This window comes from Octodon degus, unplaced genomic scaffold (assembly GCF_000260255.1).
Source record: "Octodon degus isolate 3935 unplaced genomic scaffold, OctDeg1.0 scaffold00115, whole genome shotgun sequence".
Lineage (NCBI taxonomy): Eukaryota > Metazoa > Chordata > Mammalia > Rodentia > Octodontidae > Octodon > Octodon degus.
Window position 1 is genome coordinate 3,074,786 of NW_004524691.1, and position 21,522 is coordinate 3,096,307.

The 21,522-nt window shown below is 35.4% G+C and overlaps 1 protein-coding gene across 1 annotated transcript in view; it reads left to right on the plus strand.

Moving 5' to 3' along the window:
* The first annotated feature begins 1,423 nt into the window (after positions 1-1,423).
* Positions 1,424-21,522, plus strand: part of Lekr1 (leucine, glutamate and lysine rich 1) — a 226,827-nt gene continuing 206,728 nt past the window's right edge. The window contains exons 1-3 of the mRNA XM_004639862.2: positions 1,424-1,463; positions 3,081-3,171; positions 12,191-12,405. Coding sequence (XP_004639919.1) covers positions 3,124-3,171; positions 12,191-12,405 — 263 coding nt within the window. The 5' untranslated portion in view covers positions 1,424-1,463; positions 3,081-3,123. The remainder of the gene's footprint in view (positions 1,464-3,080; positions 3,172-12,190; positions 12,406-21,522) is intronic.

Consider the following 21,522-nt stretch of genomic DNA (forward strand, 5'->3'; position numbering starts at 1 on the left):
AAGCCGTTCGTACTTGGCGAAGACCTGGTGCAGGTGAGAGACAATGGTTCCCTGAGCCCCTAGGCGACCTGGTCGGCTCGGACGCAGTTCCGGAGCGGAGGCGCGCTGAGTCCCGTGCCGCCCGGGAAAGCGAGGCTCGGCTTTTCACTGCTGCCCCCTTCTCCTGTCTTCCGGTCCTGTCTGGTCCCGGGGAGGCGAGCTTAGCTGATTTCAAAGCCCTCCTTCGGCCTTGTTGGGCTGCGCAGTTGGTTTCTACTTGGAAATTCCCGCCCCTGCAGGAAAGTCTTATTAGAACTTTACCTCCCGCTTCCCCATCCCTGACCTGCTCACTGTGGGTGATGGTTCTTTACAAAAGGGCCAGAAAGCTAAACGGGAATGAACGACCCAACGTGACACTGATGCGAGGAAGGGAATTGAAAGCGATCAATCAAGGATATTTCTGCATTCAAACAAAAAATTTTTTCTCATGATGGTGTGAGAGAGCAGGTTCACAAATACCGACGTAACTGTTGCCATGTATCGCTTCACCTCTAGCCAAAAGGCCAGTCTTTCCTAAAAGACCATAAAACACTTAATGGAAGAGTAAGTTAAAAGTTACAGTTTTCCCTGTTTCCAAACTGGAAAGAGTCCTTCCCTTTTTGAGAAACAAGTATTTATGAAAGCTTCTATTGCTTTTCATGGATATGCAAACCTTGTAAAGACCCAGGGCTGCCGTTCCCACCAGATGTAGACGTGGTAGTGGCAGTGGTAGGGCATAAACATCTAGGAAGGTACAGCCTCATGGCCTTGTCCTTCGGAAAGTTTAGCCTAGGGGCCTTCGTCATAACCAACTGCATGCATTCCTTCATGGAAGGCAGTTAGCTAACAGATGGTTACCCCAAGGACCAGGCGGATTTACAATGAACTCTAAAAGAATGTACTGCGCAGCCGACTGTGTTGCGGTCTTACTAGATGGCAAGTTACCCATCTTCTGGTGATATGTGTCTAATGATGCATACATCAGTCTTCTTGGTTGTGTAAAATGTGATTTGTTTGTAATCTAGTGAGCAGATTGGGGTGGTATACACTAAAATCTAGTTCAGTACTCTAATTTTTTTTTCTTTCTACACGTACAGTCTTTTCTAGCAACAGAATAAATTTCGCTGAGTAATCAACCTGCCAGTTCTTGCTGTTGGTGTTCTAAGCCCAGAATTTGGAATAGTCTGTGAGACAATAAAGGTACTGAATAGAAATTGTTCTAATGATGGTTTGTTTGGATAATCATTCTGATCCGTGCTCTAAAAGACATTTTGTTTTTCTTTTTCTCAGGCTCAGCCCGCCCTTAGGGCGGGGCTGGTGCGCTCCTGGAAGATGGATGTGGTGTGTGGATCCCAGCCTGCCTAAGCTTGTCTAGGCAGGGGCTTTAGACCGCTGAGCTATCTCCCCGGCCTCTCTCAAATACTTCTATAGCTTCTACCTTATTGGTGAGATTTAGTTGGTAATTTCAGAAAAATTTAGAATTAAAAATGTTCCCTTTCATTTTACTAACAATGAGCTGCCACACATCAGATTATGTGATTGATGCTATGAACCCATGTGGACATGGTTAATTTAACCCCAATGATTGGCCTCAGTTAGTTTTACCAAATACACATCATATTATGCTTTATGTGGGATGACAGTTCTCTCTCTCTCTCTCTCTCTCTCTCTCTCTCTCTCTCTCTTTCTCTCTTTCTTTATATTTAGTATAGGGTCTCACTTTGTAGATCTATTTTTTTTTTTTGAGACAATCTCTTACTTCAGGCTGGGCCTGAGCTACATAGCTGGCCTTGAACTTGCATTTTCCCTCTTGCCTTAGCTTCCCTGGTGTGAGTGCCTGAAACCCCATGGCCAGTCAGTTGTTGTAAATAGTGACTCACTGATATTGCTACACAGTGGATGAAGAATCCTGTTTTCCACCAGTGCTTGCACACTTTACAAATGTAATGCCGTTATAGGGTTTTGTCAGCTCGAGTTTCCCTGCCACCCTTACTGTGGCTGGGATTGGTCTCTGGCAGACTACTGTGCATCTCCAATCTCTTCTCTGACCAAATACACACAGTCTCAGGAAGCCTTCTGTAGCTCCCTGCCACCCCCAAAAGACAGACATTTGTCTTTTCTGAACTCTTGGAGTGTTCTGCATATCACTCCTGGCTCTCGGGCCTTTTGTCCTGCTCTGGAAGGATCTGCTTCTGTCATCTGACTCAGCCACACACCCTCCTCAGCACTCCACTCTGAATGAGCACCCTTCCTTCATGAAGCCACATTAGCTAATCTTCATATTTGGGAAAAAGAAAAAAACAAAAGCTAAAGTACTCCATCATCTACCCTCTAGTTTTATGAAAGCAGTGGTAGAGTTTCATATGCAGTTATTTTTATTAGAGAATGAAAATCTGTTAAAATGAAATATACGTATGAAATTACATAAATATCCATCCATATAGGGTTTTTTTTTTTTTTTTTTTTTGCAGAACCGGGGATTGAACTCAGGCCTTTGTGCTTGCCAGGGAAGCACTTAACTGAGCCATTTCCCTGGCCCCTATATCCATCCATATAAAATTGATATTTGGTTCCTGATGCTTTGACACCTCTTGTTCATTGTTTTCATATCATATTTAACTTGGTAGCTGTTTTTTTGTACTTAAACTAGCATTGATGCCACAGTTGCTTTTTTTATCTGTTAAAATACTATATTTAGATTTTTATCTAGCAGGCTTTTAAAACATGATTTAAAAATATTAGATTGAATGAGTCCATTTAAAATTTTACAGTTAACTCTGTATACAAAAAAAAGTTAGTAATAAACCTCAACAGCAGTTACTTTTGAAGTTCTAGCAAAATAGAAAATAATGTTAATCCAGTAATCTCCCTCTAAGGTTTCCTGGTCTGTTAACCTAATAATAGAGAAAACCCCAAGGTTGCATCTTTTAACCTTGAGTTGATGAAACATTTGTTGAAACAATTACCACCATTCATTTACTACTCCTAGGAATTTATAAATCATTTTAATTTGAATTTTTTCACATTTTTTCAAAGCTAACAGTTGCCTTCAATGTTTGTAGATTATTTTTATTCAGGGATTGCCTCAATATATTTCGGGAAATTATGGATCGTCACGTTCCTATGCACGCTTTACCTGAAGAAATCCAACAGGTATGATATTACCTTGTATTACTACAGTATAACATTTTAGCAGTTTGATAATTCTAAAAAATAATGGAGTGAATTTAGAGGTTTTACATTTAGTTTGGTCATAGATTATGCAGTGAATTGGTAGAATGAGAGAGGTAATAATTACATTGGCAGAATTATGTGGTTCAGTGCAATGAATATTTATTCCTGCGAAAGAAGACAGATACAATTCCCACAGATTTTTGGCTTGGTAGTTGTGAAGGGCTAGTGAAAAGAAGAACTTTTATGATGCTAAATCTCTCTCTTTAATGCCAATAATCTCCAGCCACTTTTTAAGCCTTTTGCGTTAATCAACTCATTTAATCTGGCTAAAAATTTTCACAGTTTCTATGTTTCTCCCCTCCCTGTTAATTTGCATCTGTCTTTAGGCAAAAGCATTTTTTCCATATTTATTTTGATCATCCATTCCTGGTTTTTAAAATATCTCTTTGATAAAATGTTATACTGATTGACGTACATTGTGAGCTAAAACCCTAAATCTTAGTTTTTAATCATCTAGTTTTTTCAGTAATTCTACCATTAATTCTTGATTAACCACTAATTTGTTGAATATAACTTAAAAATTACAGTCACTCTTCAGGTAGACTTGTGCATGTTGCTTTGGGCTGCCTATTAGCATTAATCATGCCATTTGTTTAACTTGGTCCTTGTTCTTAGTGCCTGTCCTTCACATGTAGCTTAGCAGTACTGTAAGGGAAATCTAGTTATCAGAAAAGCTGTTTTAAATCATTCCATTTAAAGGTTTTTACCTTTCAAGTGTAAACTAGTAAAGACATACAATTCTTAGCTGTACTTATTTCTGCTCACCTGAGAAATAGCACGTATGGGAGTGAAGACATGGGTGCCCTCACTGGAACTGAGTTCCTGCCGTGTACTGGCCTAATTGTGATAGAGATTGAAAGAAACAAAGCAAAACAAAAATATCTACAAGAAACAAATACTTGCACTTCAGTTCCTAATCTCCTGTCAAGAACATGTAAAATGACGTTTTAAAACCAAAAACACCTCTGCAAGACAGTGAGAGTTAAGTTTCATGTAAGGTGGTTCCTGCTGTAAGAGTGGAGGAGGCAGAGAGGATGCCTGGATGTTGGGATGTCAGGGAGTTTCTGCAGGAGTTAAGATGGAGACGGCCACCAAAGGCTGAGCATTTCTGTCACTGGGGAGAGAAATATGTCCGTATGGCTGAGGCAGCCTGGGCCAAAGGAACAGGAGCTTCCTAGTGAGAAGAGGCCTGCTAGTGTTTAGCAGTGTCAGCTTCTTGATGTCTAAAGTAGGTATTTGTTTTGATAAAAGTTTTCATGAGAATTGCGGAAGTTTTTCCTCATAGTTGAGGCACTTTAGATGTAAATTGTTTAAAAGGAATGCTAACACAAGTGTTTCATAAAAATCTGCAATTGTATTTTAAAATAAAGTGGGGAAGGTAGGCAGTTGGCCAAGCAGTTGAAGATGGCCGGATAGGTTCAACTGCTGAAATTCCTGAACAAGTGTGCTGCTTGTAGCCCTTTTCCTGCCCAGTGTTTAGACTATGAAGTACAATTTTGCACTTTTTAAAGACCTGTTATATACTTTTCTACAAAAATAGTGATTTTACCTGTTGTGTGCCACACATTGCTCTGTGTGCTTAAGTATAAAGCAACCCCATGTGCATGTGCACCCCAACGCGGGTGGGCAGCCATTTAATAAGTTTTTGTTTTCTGTAACTTGTGTTTGATTTATCTACCTTGTCCACAGTTCAACTTATTTGTTTAGTAATCAAGCAGAGTGTGTGTGTGTGTGTGTGTGTGTTTTGCATATATTATTCTGTATAGAATTATATTGCATGTATGAATAGGTTGAGAATACTTAATCTGAAAATAGAAAATTCTCCAAAATCTGAAACTTTCAGCACCAACATGTTACTTAAAGAGAAAATTTCACAATACCAAAATTTTGTTTCATTTATGTTTTTATTAAAAATATATAAAATCTTCAGTCTATGTGTATGAAGCATAAATGAATTTTGTGTTTAGTTCCTATCCACAAAGCTACCTCATTATGTATTTGCAAGTATTCAAAAATCTGAAAAGATCTGAAATCTGAAATGCTTTCAATCCTAAGCATTTACAAAAGGGGTGATCAGCATGTGTAATTTGTGGTGGTAACAAGAATAGTTCAGGGGTGAAGGGAAAAAAAGATTGTTTAAATAATGGCTTGGAGAATGTTCTCCATTTCGGTATAGGGAAGAAAAGGACTTGTGGAGGGTGGACCAGTGTACAGAGACAGGGATCTTTCAAAGACTTTTTCCCCAAGCTTTCTTGTTCTTCTGTTAACTTTCTGTGTTATGTTACATGCTAGCTCCCCTTTCTAGAGAAGCTTCTGCTGTGTTTCCTTTTTTTCTGTATAGATGAAGAAAGTCATTGTAGAAATCAGAGAGGAGAAGGTGAGGAAGCCCTTTTTATTTCTTCCTTTCTATACTTTTGCTATGTGATATGGAAATGGATGACATGTTATAGTGTGAAAACGACATGTTATAGTGTCACCTGAGGTGCAGCTCAGGTGACAGTCATGGTGCCCTGTCAGATGCTCCTGCCACCTCTGAGGAATGGCCAGAAGACTGCCCCTAATGTGGAGAGATCTGGAAAGGGTCTAGGCCCATCATTAGCATAACATCCGTAAACTTCAGGAAACCATGACTAACATAGCTAGCCTTCCTAGAGATTACTGTTTTTAATCCTGCCATTTTTGTCAAACAGCTGATCCTCTTGAAGTTCCCTGAACTGCTGCCATGACAACTATAGCTGCCCTGTGGGAATTGTCTCCCTGGATCACAGTGGGCTTGAAGTTCAACCAAGCATCAGGCTCCAATCAAAAAGCTTGAATTTAGACTGCCTCAGACCAATCAGCAGGCTCAAATTTAGACCAAATTTGACAGGCTTACTGCTGTTATATAAGCAATGCTATATTTAAGTTTCTTGGGTTGAGCTAGGAGAACTCCTTGTGGTAAGCTGACCAGACCTGTCGTACAGGCCTTGTCTAAACTAAGCCTCATCCTAGGTAGTGGTCCTGTAAATCTAGTCATGCCTTATTTCTCAGGTAATGTAGACTTTGAGGGCGTTATAAATCTTGAGATTCTTATCCTGGATAGTGTGGACAGAGTGGAGTATAAACACAAGAAGCTAATATCCCTAGAGAGCTTCAGAGACCAGCTGACAAAGAGCAGTGGCACTGACAATAGTAGTGTCCAGCAGTATGCAGAAACCAGCGATGTTGACTGAGGGTGGCAGGCATTGACTGGCAGCAATGTCTGGAAGCAGCAAAGACATGGCATCGATCAGTGGCACCAGTCAGCAATCTGGTACCCAGAGCTGCAACACTAAGCCATTTGGAGGCCCAGACGGCTGAAGGCCATTGCCACTCAAAGCCTGTCACTGCTATCAGAGCTCCACTTGGCCAATTTGTGATTTCTATATAAATTGAGTAGAGGGATCCTCAACTGATTATTGATGTTGCGAGAAACTATTGTCTGCTTAGAAAGAGAGGGTTGTGAAATCATCTCTTGGTCTCTTCTCCTGAGGGAATCTAAGATGATCTTTGAGTTTTGTGGCTTGGTCTTTTTCCTGTTTCTTTTCTTTCTTTTTTCCTTCCTTCCTTCCAGTAAAGAGCCCCAATATTTTATTTTATATTTTGAGACAGTCTAGGTAAATTATCCAGGGTGGATTTTAATTTGCAATCTTCGTGCTTCAGTGTCCCAAAGTTCTAGGAGTACAGGTATGCACCGCAATCTCCAGCTTTGTTCTAATTTGTAAAACTTATTCATAGACTTTTTTTTTTTTTTTTTTAAGACAGGATCTCACTGTGTAGTTCAAGAACTCACTGGATAGCTTGGGCTGTCAAAACTCAGCTTCCTGAATGCTGGGATTGCAGGGTTAGGGCACAACACCCAGCTTAATCGTAATTTTTAACTGAGCACAGAATACAGTACTTCTCAAACTCCATGTCCCCAAGTGATGGAAATGTTAAAGAGGCTGTGGGCTGGACAGAAAGACCACCCCCTGTCACCTGCTGGGCTCTGCATTTTACTTGGGTATGTACTTAGACTGTATTTCCAAATCTATCTTTGCTCTGTGCTAAGCTGATTTCTACCTGTCTCTGATTATAGCGAACTAAGAGTGGTGCTATAATTTTCGTTCAGTATTTGAAACAGTGCAGTATAGTTCTGAAGTTCTGTGTTTAGATTTTTTTGGAAACAGTTCAGAACTAATATATATATATATATATATATTAATGTAAATATATATATATATATACACATGCACATATATATAATATATATAGCAAAGTAATCTGTACTTTTTCCTCTTTTGAATATTAATCCATTTTAGAAATATGTCAAATTTCTAGAAAAAAAAAACAATGAGCATTTTTTTCCTTTGGTTGTTTTTGCTAGGGAACATGTAGAGACATCAAAACAATATCAACAAAGTAGTGGAAAAATCAATTTGTACAAATAAAATTGCTATCTTGTTTTTTTAGAATGGTGACAAGGTGAAGACTTGCTATAGGATTTTAGCTTCAGGAGATCTTTATTACCACAGGACACAGAGTAAAATAAAGAGATCAGAGTTGTTTATTTTGCAAAACAGAAGTAGCAATGCAAGGGCTGGAGAGCACACTGTTCTTTCTGGGATAACAATCCCTTTCCTTAGCAGTAACAGCTCATTTTGTCCTGTTTCAGTAAAGTAATTTTAGTACTTTGGAACTTTGAAATTTATTCAGAATAACAGTTTTATATTTCCAAGCACAGATTGCTATTGCCAGAAAAAATAAACTTAATTTTCCAGGTCATTTTGGGCCAGTGTGGCTAGGTTCAGATTTTGTGTTGAGTTAGAGAAGAGGAAAAGGAAAAAAGATAGAAATGTTAGACCTGGCATCCTGGAAAGTTGAGATAAGTAAGTGAATAAATGAATGAATGTGTGAGGGGTGTTTTCACACAGCTGCATTAAAGACCTTATGACAAAAGATATAGGAAGCTGTACATTTTATGGAGAGAATCTTCTCTTAATATTATGATCTAGGAAATTCATTAGAAAAAGTAAATTTTTTCAAAATATTACTATGAATCTTGAAAAATCTGTACTTGTTAATTTGTAATAAACAAATATTCTGACAACTGACCACAAAAAATCATAATTTTCTAAAGTTGGGTTTCCTAATAGAAACATAGATATTGGAAGAAATACACTTTGGAAACATAAGCACAAGAGCATCCTTTATAGCTTACATATTAGGAAGCCAACATTTCTGATATTACTTAATAAAATATGGTTTAATCTATGGCTTTTAAATTCAGATTGATTTGTTTTTATTATTTTGATATTAAACTTGCTGTTTTGCAATAACCGGAGGTTCACAAGCAATTATTAGAAATAATACTGAAAGGTTTCATGTATCCTTATGCAGCTTTCCCTGAGGTAATATTTGGCAAAACTAAAGTGCGGTGTCATAGCTGGGCTTTTGACAGTTAATACAGACAAGATCTGGAACAAGGATACAGCATGTGGCCCTGGTGCGCATTCCTCTTTTCAGTCCATGGCCTTGACAACCATCCATTTGGTCTCTAATAATTTTGTTATTTTAAGGATGTTATATAAGTGAAATTATGTAGTGTGTATCCTTTGGGGGTTAGATATTTTCACTTGAATTCTCTGGAGCTTTATTCAGGTAGTTTTAAGAGAGGAGAAGGGAAGAGAAAGGATCAAAATTGGACATGTAAATGTGCTAATGATGCATTTAGCCAATGATAAACTTACTCATGATGTATCATGAATAAATGCAATTAATACATACAATTTGTCCTAAGCATTCTATTTCTAGACTCTATATTCTGTTTCGTTGATCTATATACCTTTCCTTCTACTGGTACAACACAATCTTGATTTCTCTAGACATATAATGTTTTGAAATTACAATGTTTTTTCATTTTATTATTATTTATTAAATAAGTAAATATTTTATTATTATTTATTATTAAAGCTAAGTTCCTTTGGCTTTCTGAATAAATTTAGGAATAACATTGATTGTATCACACAGCTTCTTTCTGGGCTTTTGAGAGGGATTGAATTATACCTATTTATTAGTTTAGGGAGAATTAATAGCTTTAATATTTTGAATCTTTCAACTCATTAATGTAGTATATCTGTCCCTTTATCTAGCTGTTCTTCAGTTTAGTTCATCAGCATTTTATAGTTTTCATCAATAAATCATATGTATATTCTGTTAGATCTATACCTAAGTAATTTAACATTTTTGAACAATTGTGTGTATATGTGTACATGCATGTGTGCATGTGTGTGTGTATGTGCATGTGTGTGTGTATGTGTGTGTTACTGGTGATCAGATCCAGGGTCTCGTACATGCTGGGAAAGCACTTAAGCACTGAGTTACAACCCCAGGAACTTACCTTCAGTGTCTCTGTGCTCCCTGACAGTACCTGTAATTGATTTGTTTGTGTGTATCTTGAGTCGTGTGGCCTTGCTGAACGTGCTCGTTCAAAAAGTTGTATTGTGGATTCCTTGGGGGTTTCTGTGTAGATAATCATGTCATCACAAATAGGGACAGTTTTGTTTTTTCCTTCTAATATGCATATATTTTATTTTCTCTTCCTGCCTTATTGTTCTGACTGTAGCACTACGTGGAATAAGGGCAGTGAGAAAATACCTTTGCCTTCTCAAGTTTCACAAAAATGTCCTAAATAATTAGTCAGTGCAGTAAGAATTTGAAAAAGTTATTGCATTTTTTATTTGCAATTGTTCTTATAAAATTATTTGTAATTTAATAGCATTGAAAACTTTTGTACAGTATGCCTATTTAGCATAGATCTTTCAGGGATTTAAGTAATGCCAGGGAACATCTGGAAATCACTCTTGTGGACCTATTATTTTATAATTTTATTGTTTTGTTTCCTAGATCATAATGAGTATCATGTTTTCTCTTTCTTGGCTGCTATAAAATCTCTTCTCAAAAATGTATTGCTTCACTAATTTCAATTTTCTGTTCCCTTGATTGCGATGATAAATGTTACTCCAATAATTCTCACCATGTGACGTTTGTAGTATTTCTGTTTTGTACATCATGCTGCAGATACTCCACCCAACAGGAATGTTCTTTCCATAAGGATAGACTATTTTGCCAGGAGAAGGATAAGAACTGAGATTACTAAGCAAAGGTTAATGAAAATGTCTGAGTTAGTGATTTAATTTTCAATTGACAAATAAGAAAATGAGCAGAGGTATTTTAAGAAAATATCCATCTGTTCTGAATTAGTTCAAGTTTTTTGACCTGTATGAATTATTTTCCTGGGGGCCAGTAGAATCTTTGAATAGGATCACAGAGCCATCCTTGGTATCTTTGTGGACTTGTAGAAAGAAGATGCTGCTCCATTATGAAATGCCTATAAATTATAACCAGTGAGCTTAATTTCAATTCCAGACAAGGTTTTAGAATTTATTATTAAAGGGTGATTTTTGCAGATATACTAGCAAAAGTAATAACCTCTGCACCAAGCTTTACACATTAAGAGACAGCGTGCAGCCTCGCCATTTCAGTTTTTTGGAGGCTTACAAATCTAGAACATGTATTCAGCATAGAAAAATGGACTTTATGAAGATATTTAATGAAGTTTTTCGTAATATTCTTAAAAGAGAGCATGAATAATTTTAGGCTGTTTACAAAGATAACCAGGCAATTTAATAATCAGATGAGTTGAACCTGAAGTATGCTGAGTGATGGGTCAGCACCCATCAAGGTGTCAACAGCAATTAATGATTGATATAGTCATTCACTTACTGTACTGTGATTTTAATATAAAATTTTTGTTATTAAAATAAGCAAAATTTTATTTTATAAAATTTTGATATTAGTTTATTCCAATCAGCATGTATAAGTGATAGTTAGATGTGGCGCTGTTACTGTTAGTTGCAGGAGCAGTTTCTGTAGTCTCAAGGGAAGGTTGCATTAAGATTATGTACTTCTTTTTGAAGAAATCAACTTAACTATTTCACTTTTTTGGTGAATTGGAGCAAATATTTTCCGAGGTTTCCTCTTATCTTTGTGAAATGAAAAAGAGGATACTTAAGGAATATTTATTACTTGAGATAGAAAAATAAACCATCTATTTTCTGATGTTGCTGAAATTCCATTTGTCACTGCCGCTATGTTGGCCAGAGCCACCAACACACTTTCTGAAAGAAGATTTACCGGACACATACACACAATGGTAGATAAATATTGTGGAATGCAAGTGATCAAAGAGCCAGGTGCTGGTGTTAAGTAGACAGGGGTTTTAACCTCAACTTTTCCAGATATCGGCTGGTTATTAACTATAGTCTCTCTTTTTACTCTATAAATTGGAATATAATCTTGCCTCATAGGGTTTTGGAAAAGAACTGATCTATAGAGAAGAGATTGAATTCAACGTATATTTGTGTGTGTGACAGAATATTAAATTCTGTAAAACTTATGAGATGTTGAGTCTGTAAGAACTTAAAGTTCATTTGGCTCAATCTATTATTTTATAAATGAGGAAAATAAGATCTAAAAAAAGTATGAAACATCTCCAGGATCGAACAGTATTTGGCCGTAAAACACCACTGATTTTTTCCAACTTTATGGAAAACTCATCTTAAAATAAGAATTGTAATGTTTTCATCATTTTTAGTTTTATTTTATGGAAAATATTTGAAGCATAAATCTTTCTTAGAGACATTGTAGAGAAATAATTACTGTGAGGGACCTTCTGTGGTTCTAGGATTTTAGATCACAGTCAATAGGCTAGTTTTTAAAATCTCATCCAGATGTAGGTAATGTCACAGTTATTATTCCATGACAGAGTATATACTATAAATTTACTTCATTTAACCAGCATGGTTGTAACATCTTCAGGTGAACTTTATTTTTCATAACTAAAAAAATCATTTCAGTAAATGTATTTTCTGTTTCCTAGATGTCTCCTAAACAAAAAGTTTGTAACTACTGTGGAGTCAGCTATCTAATTCTTCATGAATTTAAAGCTATGGAAGAAAAAATGAAAGCAATGGAAAAAGAGATGATATTTTATCAAGGAAGTGTAGAACGTGAAAAGACACTTCAAGAACAGCTACAGTCTCTTAGCCAAGAGTTTGAACAATACAAAATAGACACTGAGTCCAAATCAAAAAGGTTGAGTATGGTTTTCCTTTCTATCACTTATTTGCTTTGAAAGAAAAATACAGAAAATAGATTTTGAATGTTTTTCTAGAATTTCTCTGTATCAGTTTATTCATTAGTCATATTGTTACTAAATATAATTATTTGTGTAACTTGAAGCTTTCTTTCGAGGCATATATTTACTATCTGTATGATTAGAAACAAAGTTAATTCCGTAACTATAAATTGAGATGGATTAATTTTTTTTCATATATGCTTTTTATTGGTGAGATCTATATCTCAAAACTTTGATGACTATATATATATATATATATATAATTTTTTGTACTAATTGTTTAACCCTGTAATAAGTGGCCTATATCCCCAGCCTTTCACAGTCTTGCTACATTGCCCAGGCTGACTTTGAACTTATGATCCTCCAGCTTTCAGGAAAATTTTGTTAGCTTTTGAAACCTGCCACTTGTTTAGTAGTACCTTTGAATATTTATTTATTGTATTTTAGGGAAGGGTTTACAGGGTGTTCAGGGTCTCTCTACTAGATTGGACTTGTAGTGATCAGCCTGTTGACAGTCTCCCAAGAGCTGGGATTACAGGTGCGTGCCATCACGCCCAGTATCAATTGCCCAGTCTCAGTGTGCTCTGGGTGGGGTGGGGCTAGCAATGCAGGCCCGGGGATCAAACACCTGGCCCCTGTACCTGCTTGCAGGTGCTTTAATCCGCTGAGCTATTTGACCAGTCTGTACCTTTGAATTTTTAGATGTAGGTTTTCATTCAGAATAAAGTTTTTATGTTTTGAAAGGGATACCAAGACATTAAAATTGTGTGATTCTGAATCATTGAAATTGCAATAAAATTAAAAATGGGTTCTTTACACTGTAGAATCTAGTAAAAATTTAGCTTGCTTAAAAATGTTTTAGTGAGCTTATATGAACATGTCTATGGAAGTTTTTTTGCTAATATTACGGTTTTTCCTGTGAATGCTAATTTCTTAAAGTTTCAATAATTTATGTTTAGTAAGCCTCGAGTTGATGAATTTAGGGAACATATATCTACATGAAAGTAATTACTTTTTAAATCCTTTAGGATTAACTACTTTTATTAAATTTTATTTTATGAGACTATATAATTATATTATTTGCCAATTGATATATAGTATCTTAATCTTTTACCAAAAATTTTTATGATGGTTTCTTCAATTGAAAAGTTGAATAATAGAATATTCTATAACATTTGAGTGGGAACATTTAAAAATTTGGTGGACCAAAATTTGGTAGACCTCTACCTATAAACTCAGCTATTTGGAAACATTTAAAACCTTGGTTTGAAATTTTAAATCTGGAGAGTTTCTACATGTCAAGTGTTCTTTTGTTTGATGTTATTCACACTTTCCTTTCTCCAATAGAATGTAATGTTATGTAAGTCATACATAAATATATGAAATAAAAGGAAGATATAGAGTACAAGGCAAGAAAGTTCCTTTTTATCTAACTGGTTGCACTCTTAGAGGTAAAAACTACTTGTAATGAATTTGTATATATCTTTCCAGATCATTCATTCAGACTTTATCTTTACAATAAATATATTTCATGTGTATTATATATATGTATATATATTTAAGAAACTAGTTTTTAAGGCAAGCAATATGTCGTGTATTGTTTTGTGACTTTTGTAATTTTATATATATTGGAAATTGTTCCATGTTAATGCGTTTAGATCTACCTTGTTTAATTGTGGCAGTGCTTTCCTTGTTACAAATATGACAGAACCATTTCTCTTTCTAGAATTTATATTGTTTCTAATTTTATTATTGCATGTGTTGTTTTTACTACTGGATGTGTTTTTTTCCATGAATAAATTGTTGGAAGTGAAATTACTGAAAGGAAGAAGATGCTAACATGAAGTTTGGATGAGTGTTATAGCAGATCATCCTTCCAGAAGGCAGCATGCTTACATGCTCTGAGCAAGGGCTTATGGAGTTTGTTTTCCTACATCTTGTGAATGTTGGCATCTTCTTAATTTCTGTCAGTTTCTTGGGTGAAAAGCAGTTACATCATGGTTATTGAATTTGTATTTTTGTTTTGCTAATAAGTCTGTGCACTTTTCAAATATTTATTAAATGTTTATAATTCTTCCTCTCTTGGTTACATTTGTTCTACTTGGTTATTTGTTTACTTTTACTTATAGAGTTGTAAATAATAACATTGATCTTATACTTTATATATATTGTTCCAGTTTTCTTATGGTTGCTTGTCCTTTCACCTTGTTTGTTGTATCTTGTATAGCACCTTATAGCTGTCCTTAAAGAAGATTCTAGGTGAAGTTGTGATCGCAGAGAATTCTGTCATGTTTCTTCCTTTCATATTTTATTTATTTATTTATTTATTTATTTATTTAACAGAACCGGGGATTGAACTCAGGCCCTTTGCTTGCCAGGGAAGCACTTATTCCACTGAGCCATCTCCCCGGCCCCTTTCTTTCTTATTTTAAAGAAAAGAAAAACAATAAAAACTGATATAAAATTTCAAAACAAGATTATAGGAGAGGAACAATGTTCAGCTCATTTTGCATTGTTTTGTTTAATAACAGATATGTTTATTAATGCATATCAGTGTAGATTTCAATACCACCTGAAACATGCATATTATCTTAGAGACATGCATTATCTTCAAAGTAATTGTTGTAATTTAAGATATAGGCACAAAGACCAATAAGCAACATGGCGTATACCTGTCCTTTCAATGATCTTATAACAATTAGTAGTGTATCTATCTTAACTATGTTGTGTGCAGATTTTGTTTTCTTTTTCCTTCTTTTTCCCTTTTCCTCTTTTTCCCTTCTCTTTTCTTTTTCCTTTTGAGCATTTTCCTCCCATTTCCCTATATCTGTTGTACATTTTGGGTCTTATTTACTCTTTTAGTATCTTACACTAGGTAGACAATCTGATGTTTGCATATATGAGGCTGGATTGTTTCACTTATAAGTATGGACTCAGTTTGCCTCTATTTCCCTATAAATGTCTCAAGTTTATCCTTCTTGATGGCTGAGTAATACTCCATTATATAAAAATACCACATCTTTTTTATCCATTCCTCAGTTGATGGGCTTTGGGATTGTTTCTGAGATTTAGCAATGACAAATTGTGCTGCCATAAACATGGGTCCATATACATTGCTGTGGTATGATAGTTTTAATTCTTCTGGGAAAATACCCAGGATGGGAATAGCTGGGTTGAATGGGATCTCTAATCCTAGTGTTTTCAGGAATCTTCAGACTGATTTCCAGAATGGCTGCACCAGTCTACACTGCCACCAATAGTGCAGAACGGTTCCTTTTTCCATACAGCCCCTCCAGCATTTCTTTTTCCCTCCAGCTTTTGTTATTGATTGATTTCTACCTGATAGCCATTTTTGCTAGTGTGAGATGAAATCTCAGTGTTGTTTTAATTTGCATCCCTCAAGTGACCAGTGATGTTGAAGATCAAAGTGGATCAGAGATCTAAGTATTAAAATAAAAAGACTAAGTTTACTGGAAGGGATGTAGGCCTATGCAAAGAATTCATGAACAAAACCCAAACTACCCAGGAAAGTCTTCAGAGAATCAACAACTGGGATCTCATCCTATTGAAAAAACTTTTGCACCTCAAAAGAAATCACCAATAGAATGAAAAGACAATTGACAGAGTTGGAAAGCATTTTAGATAATAGTCTCTCAGACAAAAGACATATCTAGAACATACAAAGAATCGAAAAAAATCACACCCCCAAATTCAAAGACCCAATCCAAAAATGGGAAACTGAGATGAATACACATTTCTCAGATAAAGAAATACAAAGTGCAAGTAGATACATGTGTCATCCTTTTCTGGTTGCAGATGACAGAAAGTTTCTCTAACACTAAGCTAGACCCAGAAGGGAATGTTTTGGAAGAGTGTGAGATAGTAGCTCATTGGAAGAGAATAAAAACTCAGAGTGCCTTGCCTTTAGAAATAGGAAGCTGAACTTGCTCAGGTATTTGGGAAGTCTCTTTCCAGAGAATGAGCTCAGCATTTTCTTTCTTGAATCATTCCCTTCAGGACTCTTATTTTTTGAGAATAGAATCTCAGAAGAGCCTTACTGACTTAATCTGAGTTTCCTCATGCATGGCTCCAAACACTTTAGTCTAAGAAGGTGAAGGAACCTTGTCTATAAAGACTTCATGCAATGGAGGAACAGGTATTCACTAAAGAGAAATTAGACTATTATTGTCAGAAGGAGGAGGAATAGATTCAGGCAAGTCCTAAAACTTACAGTATTGAGGCCTTTCCCTTAGCTCAGTTCTTTAAGTGGCTGCTTCAACAAAGCAGTCAGGCTCAGGTTGCTGTGGTTCGATTCCCACAACTCAAGCCAGCCAAACCTGCCCTGAAGGCATTCGGAGCAAAAAAAAAAATTACAGTATTATTTTAGAATCAGCTTTTTAATACAATTGAAATTTTTGTATATAATGTGAGGAAGATTTAAAATTTCATCTCAGTGTCCTAAGTCTCATCTTTTCTTCTGCTTGGAATGCTAGCTATTAATGTCTAGTTTATTTGTGGACACTGTATTTTTTACTGTTGATCTATTGTTTATCAGTGGGTCAGTGTCACACTTTTAATTACTTCTGCATTATAATATGTTTTGGTATTTTGGTTGGCAAGTTTTCATTTTGTTTTTCATGTCATCCTGGCTTTTCTAGTACATTTTCTCTTTTGGATGAATTCCAGAATCAGCTTATCAGATTTCATAAACCATCTTGGATTATGATGAACAGTTTTACATTACTTTCTTGAGAATTGACATTTTTATAATCTTGAAACTTCTTATCCTAGAACATGATATTTTACCTCTTTTTATTCAGATGTTTGTTAAACCTCTCATATATTCTGTATTTGATTTCCATGCATAATTTTTATTGCTGTTAAAATGGAATGTATTTCATTACATTTTATAATTTTTCTGAATACTATTTCTATATATATTGATTTTGTATTTAGCTCTTTGAATTCTTTTATTAGTTGTGTGTGTTTTCTTTTTTAAAATTTTTAATTTTTTTAAAGGGTGCAAAATAGTATTAAAATAGAAAATTTACAAATGATATAGAATTTCACTAAACAAAGTAATATGAATTTCACAGTATTTGTTATAATGCATAGTGTGGTCTTCAAATTAGTTATTTATATTACCAGATATATGCATGCAAAAATGGAATAAGAAAGAAAAGAATGAAATATGTAAGAAATTAAGAGAAAAAGGCAAAATAATTGAAAAAAAGGAGGCAAAATAAATTAAGGATTAGCTGTGCCTTCTCATAGACCATCAGAAATCCACAATACAGTTGTCCAAACCATCCTGCTTACATATATAGATATATCGCTTTCTCCTACTCTCTCTCTTGTCCTCAACTCAGTAATTCCTTCGTTTTGAACAGGTTCATTCATTTTCCCAGTATCTATTGTACCCTTCAGATTTTAGTTTCTCTTTCAGATTCGCACACTAAGGAGACAATATGATGTTTACACATGCGGCTCTGATTTATTTCTGTATGTGTTTTCTTGACTATATCACATATATTCATACTACACATAAAAACCAATAACATATGTGGAAATTGTAGCTGCCTCATATTTTTGTTTCCAGTTGTTGTATCTTTCCACACCCATCTTCTTGTCTTATTAAACTGAATGGGAACAATAGAGCAGTGTTGAATAGTAAACTTGTGAGTTCATCTTTGTTTCTATTTTAATGTGAATTTACCTAGCATGTTTCTGTGTCAAATAGGATGTTTGCTATAAATTTCTTAGTGATGCCTTTTATTAACTTAAGAAACTTGCCTTTTATTTCTAGCTCTTTAACGTTTATTTTATTTTATTTTTTATGTATTTAGTACAGGGTCTATAGGGTCTCAGTACACAGATCGGACTCGTAGTGATCCTCCTGTTTTCAGCCTCCCAAGCACTGGGATTACAGGTGTGTGCCACCATGCCCAGTCTCATTCACTGTCTCATTCAGCGTGCCCCGGGAACGGGGCTGACACGGCATGCTGGGGATTGAACACCAGTCCCTGTGTCTGCCTAAGCAGGTGCTTTAGTTTGCTAAGCTATCTAGCTGATCCTAAGTTTTATTTTTAAATCAGAAATGATTAGTGGAGTTTAATGAATGATTTTTTGATCTTTATGTCTTTTTTCTCACTTAACCTGTTAAGATAGTAATAATACTCATAGATTTTTGGCATAAAATCATTCTGATCATGAATCTCAGGTTTCTGTGAATTTTATTTGTATGTTTACCTATTTCATGATTTTTGTCACTGCTATAAGTTTTATTCCTTTTCTGTAATGACTTCCTAAAGCATATCTCTCTACATATAGTAAACAGAAAAACATCACTTGCAGTAAATAATAGCTAACTGATATATAATTATTTCAATAAAAATGTTTTGTCTTTGTAGCACTAACATGATTGTCAGTGCTGTTAGTGATGTGTGAATTAGTCTGTGCTAAAATTTTGCATAGATGTTTGCTTCTGTGTTCCCAGATGAAACCGATCTGCAGTTTTCTTTTTTTCTGTTATGAAGATTGGCTTACGTCAGTTGCCTATAATTAAGGACCCTTTCCTGTGTACCATACATTTTGAATAACAGATGGGTTGGCTGTTCCTTACAGTCTGGCAGCTCTCCTTCACAGAAAATGTCTTTCACCTTTTTGGATGGTAGACTTGGGGCAGCGTTATATCTCTACTATAGCTGATTGCTCTATTTCTGGATTTAAACCTTTTTTCGAGTCGGTTTTAGAAGCTGATGTTTTACTACCCCAGTAATAGTTCCACCAAAAATACATATGCACGAGGAACAGAAAAACTTGTATAAATATTTTAATACTAAATTTATTGAGACATCATGAGCTTAGTACAAGTTACCTTTGGCCTCTACAATTACAAGAGAAACTTAAGGTGGTGGCCATTGGCTTCCAAGCATTTGTTAGTACGCTGACTACCTGCTGAAGTGTGTACATGTTTTGGGGCAGACTCTCCATATATCTTAGCACTTCAAATTTCTTAATATTTAGTAATATGTAGTATCCTATTGTTTAAACTGTCATATTGTTTATGAAAACTCTCTATTTTCTGTTGTTCTTTGTATTTTAATTAAAAAGAAACTAGAGGGAGGGAAGAAGCGGGGGATGGGGAGAAAACTTTTATCCAAGGAAAGTAAACAGTTTTATTGGCCTTTTCAAAGAGTAAGACTTGGTTTCGTTAATCTAATGTTTCTTTTTGTTTTCTGTTTCACTAATTTCTGCTCTTATTTGTATGTATTTATTTCTTATCCTTTCTTGAATTTCTAGTTCTCTTGCGAGTTGCTTAAGTTGAAGTCTTGGCTAATTCGTTTTCGGTTTCTTTTTCTAAAAAAGAAATTCAAAACGATCAAGTTTCCATGTGGTGACAGACTCTGGCAACAACAAAGTGTTTTGATAAATACTTTATTTTCATTTATTTCTAAATAAGTTCAGTTTTTCTTTTTTAATCTAAGACATACTTTTTTTTTTCTTTTTGTTTTTGTGGTGTTGGCAATTGAGCTCAGGGCCTCAATTCTAGGCAAGCACTGTATCACTGAGCTGCAACCCCAGCCCAACTAAAGAAGTACTTGGAAGGATTTTTTTGAAAAGCAGAGTATAAAATAGTATTAATACAAAAAAAATTACAAGTGATACAGAATTTCACTTAGTAAAGTAATATTAATTTCATAGTATTTGTAATACATAGTGTTGTCTTCCAACCAGTTATTCACATTACCAGATATATGCATGTAAAATTGGAAGAAGAAAGAAAAAAGAAATGTATAGGAAATTAAGAAGAGAAACAGTACAAACAATTGAAAAAAAGGAGATGAAACAAATTAAGCATTAGCTGTTCCTTTCCATAGACCATCAGAGACACACAGAACGTCTGTCCAAACCATCCTGCTTACAGATGTAGATAAATCTCTTTTTCCCACTCCCTCTCCTGTCCTTCTCAACTCAGTAACTGTTTCCTTCTGAATAAGTTCATTTCCTTTTACCAGTGTCTATTGTGCCCTTCAGATTCCATTTTTCTCTTTCAGGGTCTCTCTCCTTAATGTAGGAGAGAGTACGATGTTTGCACAAGCAGGTCTGATTTATTTCACTTAAGAGTATGTTCTTTAGTTGCATCCATTTACCAACAAAAGACTCAAATTTATCCTGTTTTATAGCTGAATAATACTCCATTGTGTACAAATAGCACATCTTCTTTATCCATTGTTCCATGGATGGGCATCTGGGTTGTTTCCAGGATTTAGCTATGACAAATTGTGCTGCTATAAACATGGGTGCACATATATTGCTGTGGTGTGAGGTTTTCAGTTCTTATGGAAATATACTCAGGAGGGGGATAGCTGGCTTGAATGGGATTTCTAATCCTGGCTTTTAAAGGAATCTCCACACTGATTTCCATAGTGGTTATACCAGTCTGCACTCCCAATAGTGGAGAAAGATTCCTTTTTCTCCACAGTCTCTTCTGCATTTGTTATTGGCTGCCTTCTTGATGTTAGCCATTCTTTCTGGGGTGAAATGGAATCTCAATGTTGTTTTAATTTGTGTTTCTTTAATGACTAATTATGTTGAATATTTTTTCATATATTTACTTGTCATTTGTATTTCTTCCTCTGAGAAGTATATAGTCATCTCAGATGCCCATTTTTGGATTGGGTCTTTTTAAAAATCTTATTTCATAATTTTTATATATATGTTATGTATTTGGTACAGGGTCTCACTATGCTGCTTGGCCTCCAGTGATCCTCCTGTTTTCAGCCTCCCCAGCACTGGGATTAGAGACGTGCACCACCACATCTGGACTTGGTTGCCAGCTCAGTGTGCCCTGCCTCCAGCCAGCTAGGCAGGGCCAGGCTAGGAATGTGGTGCTGGGGATTGAACCTTAGTCTCTGCACTTGCCTAAGCAGGCACCAAATGTACAATTTTAGAGTTTCTTTTCCATATCTTGGATACTATGAGATAATATATAAAAGTGAATTTCCCAGTCCAGGAATGTCCAATCTTTTTTTTTTTTTTTTTTTTTTTTTTTTTTGTGGATTGGGTCTTTG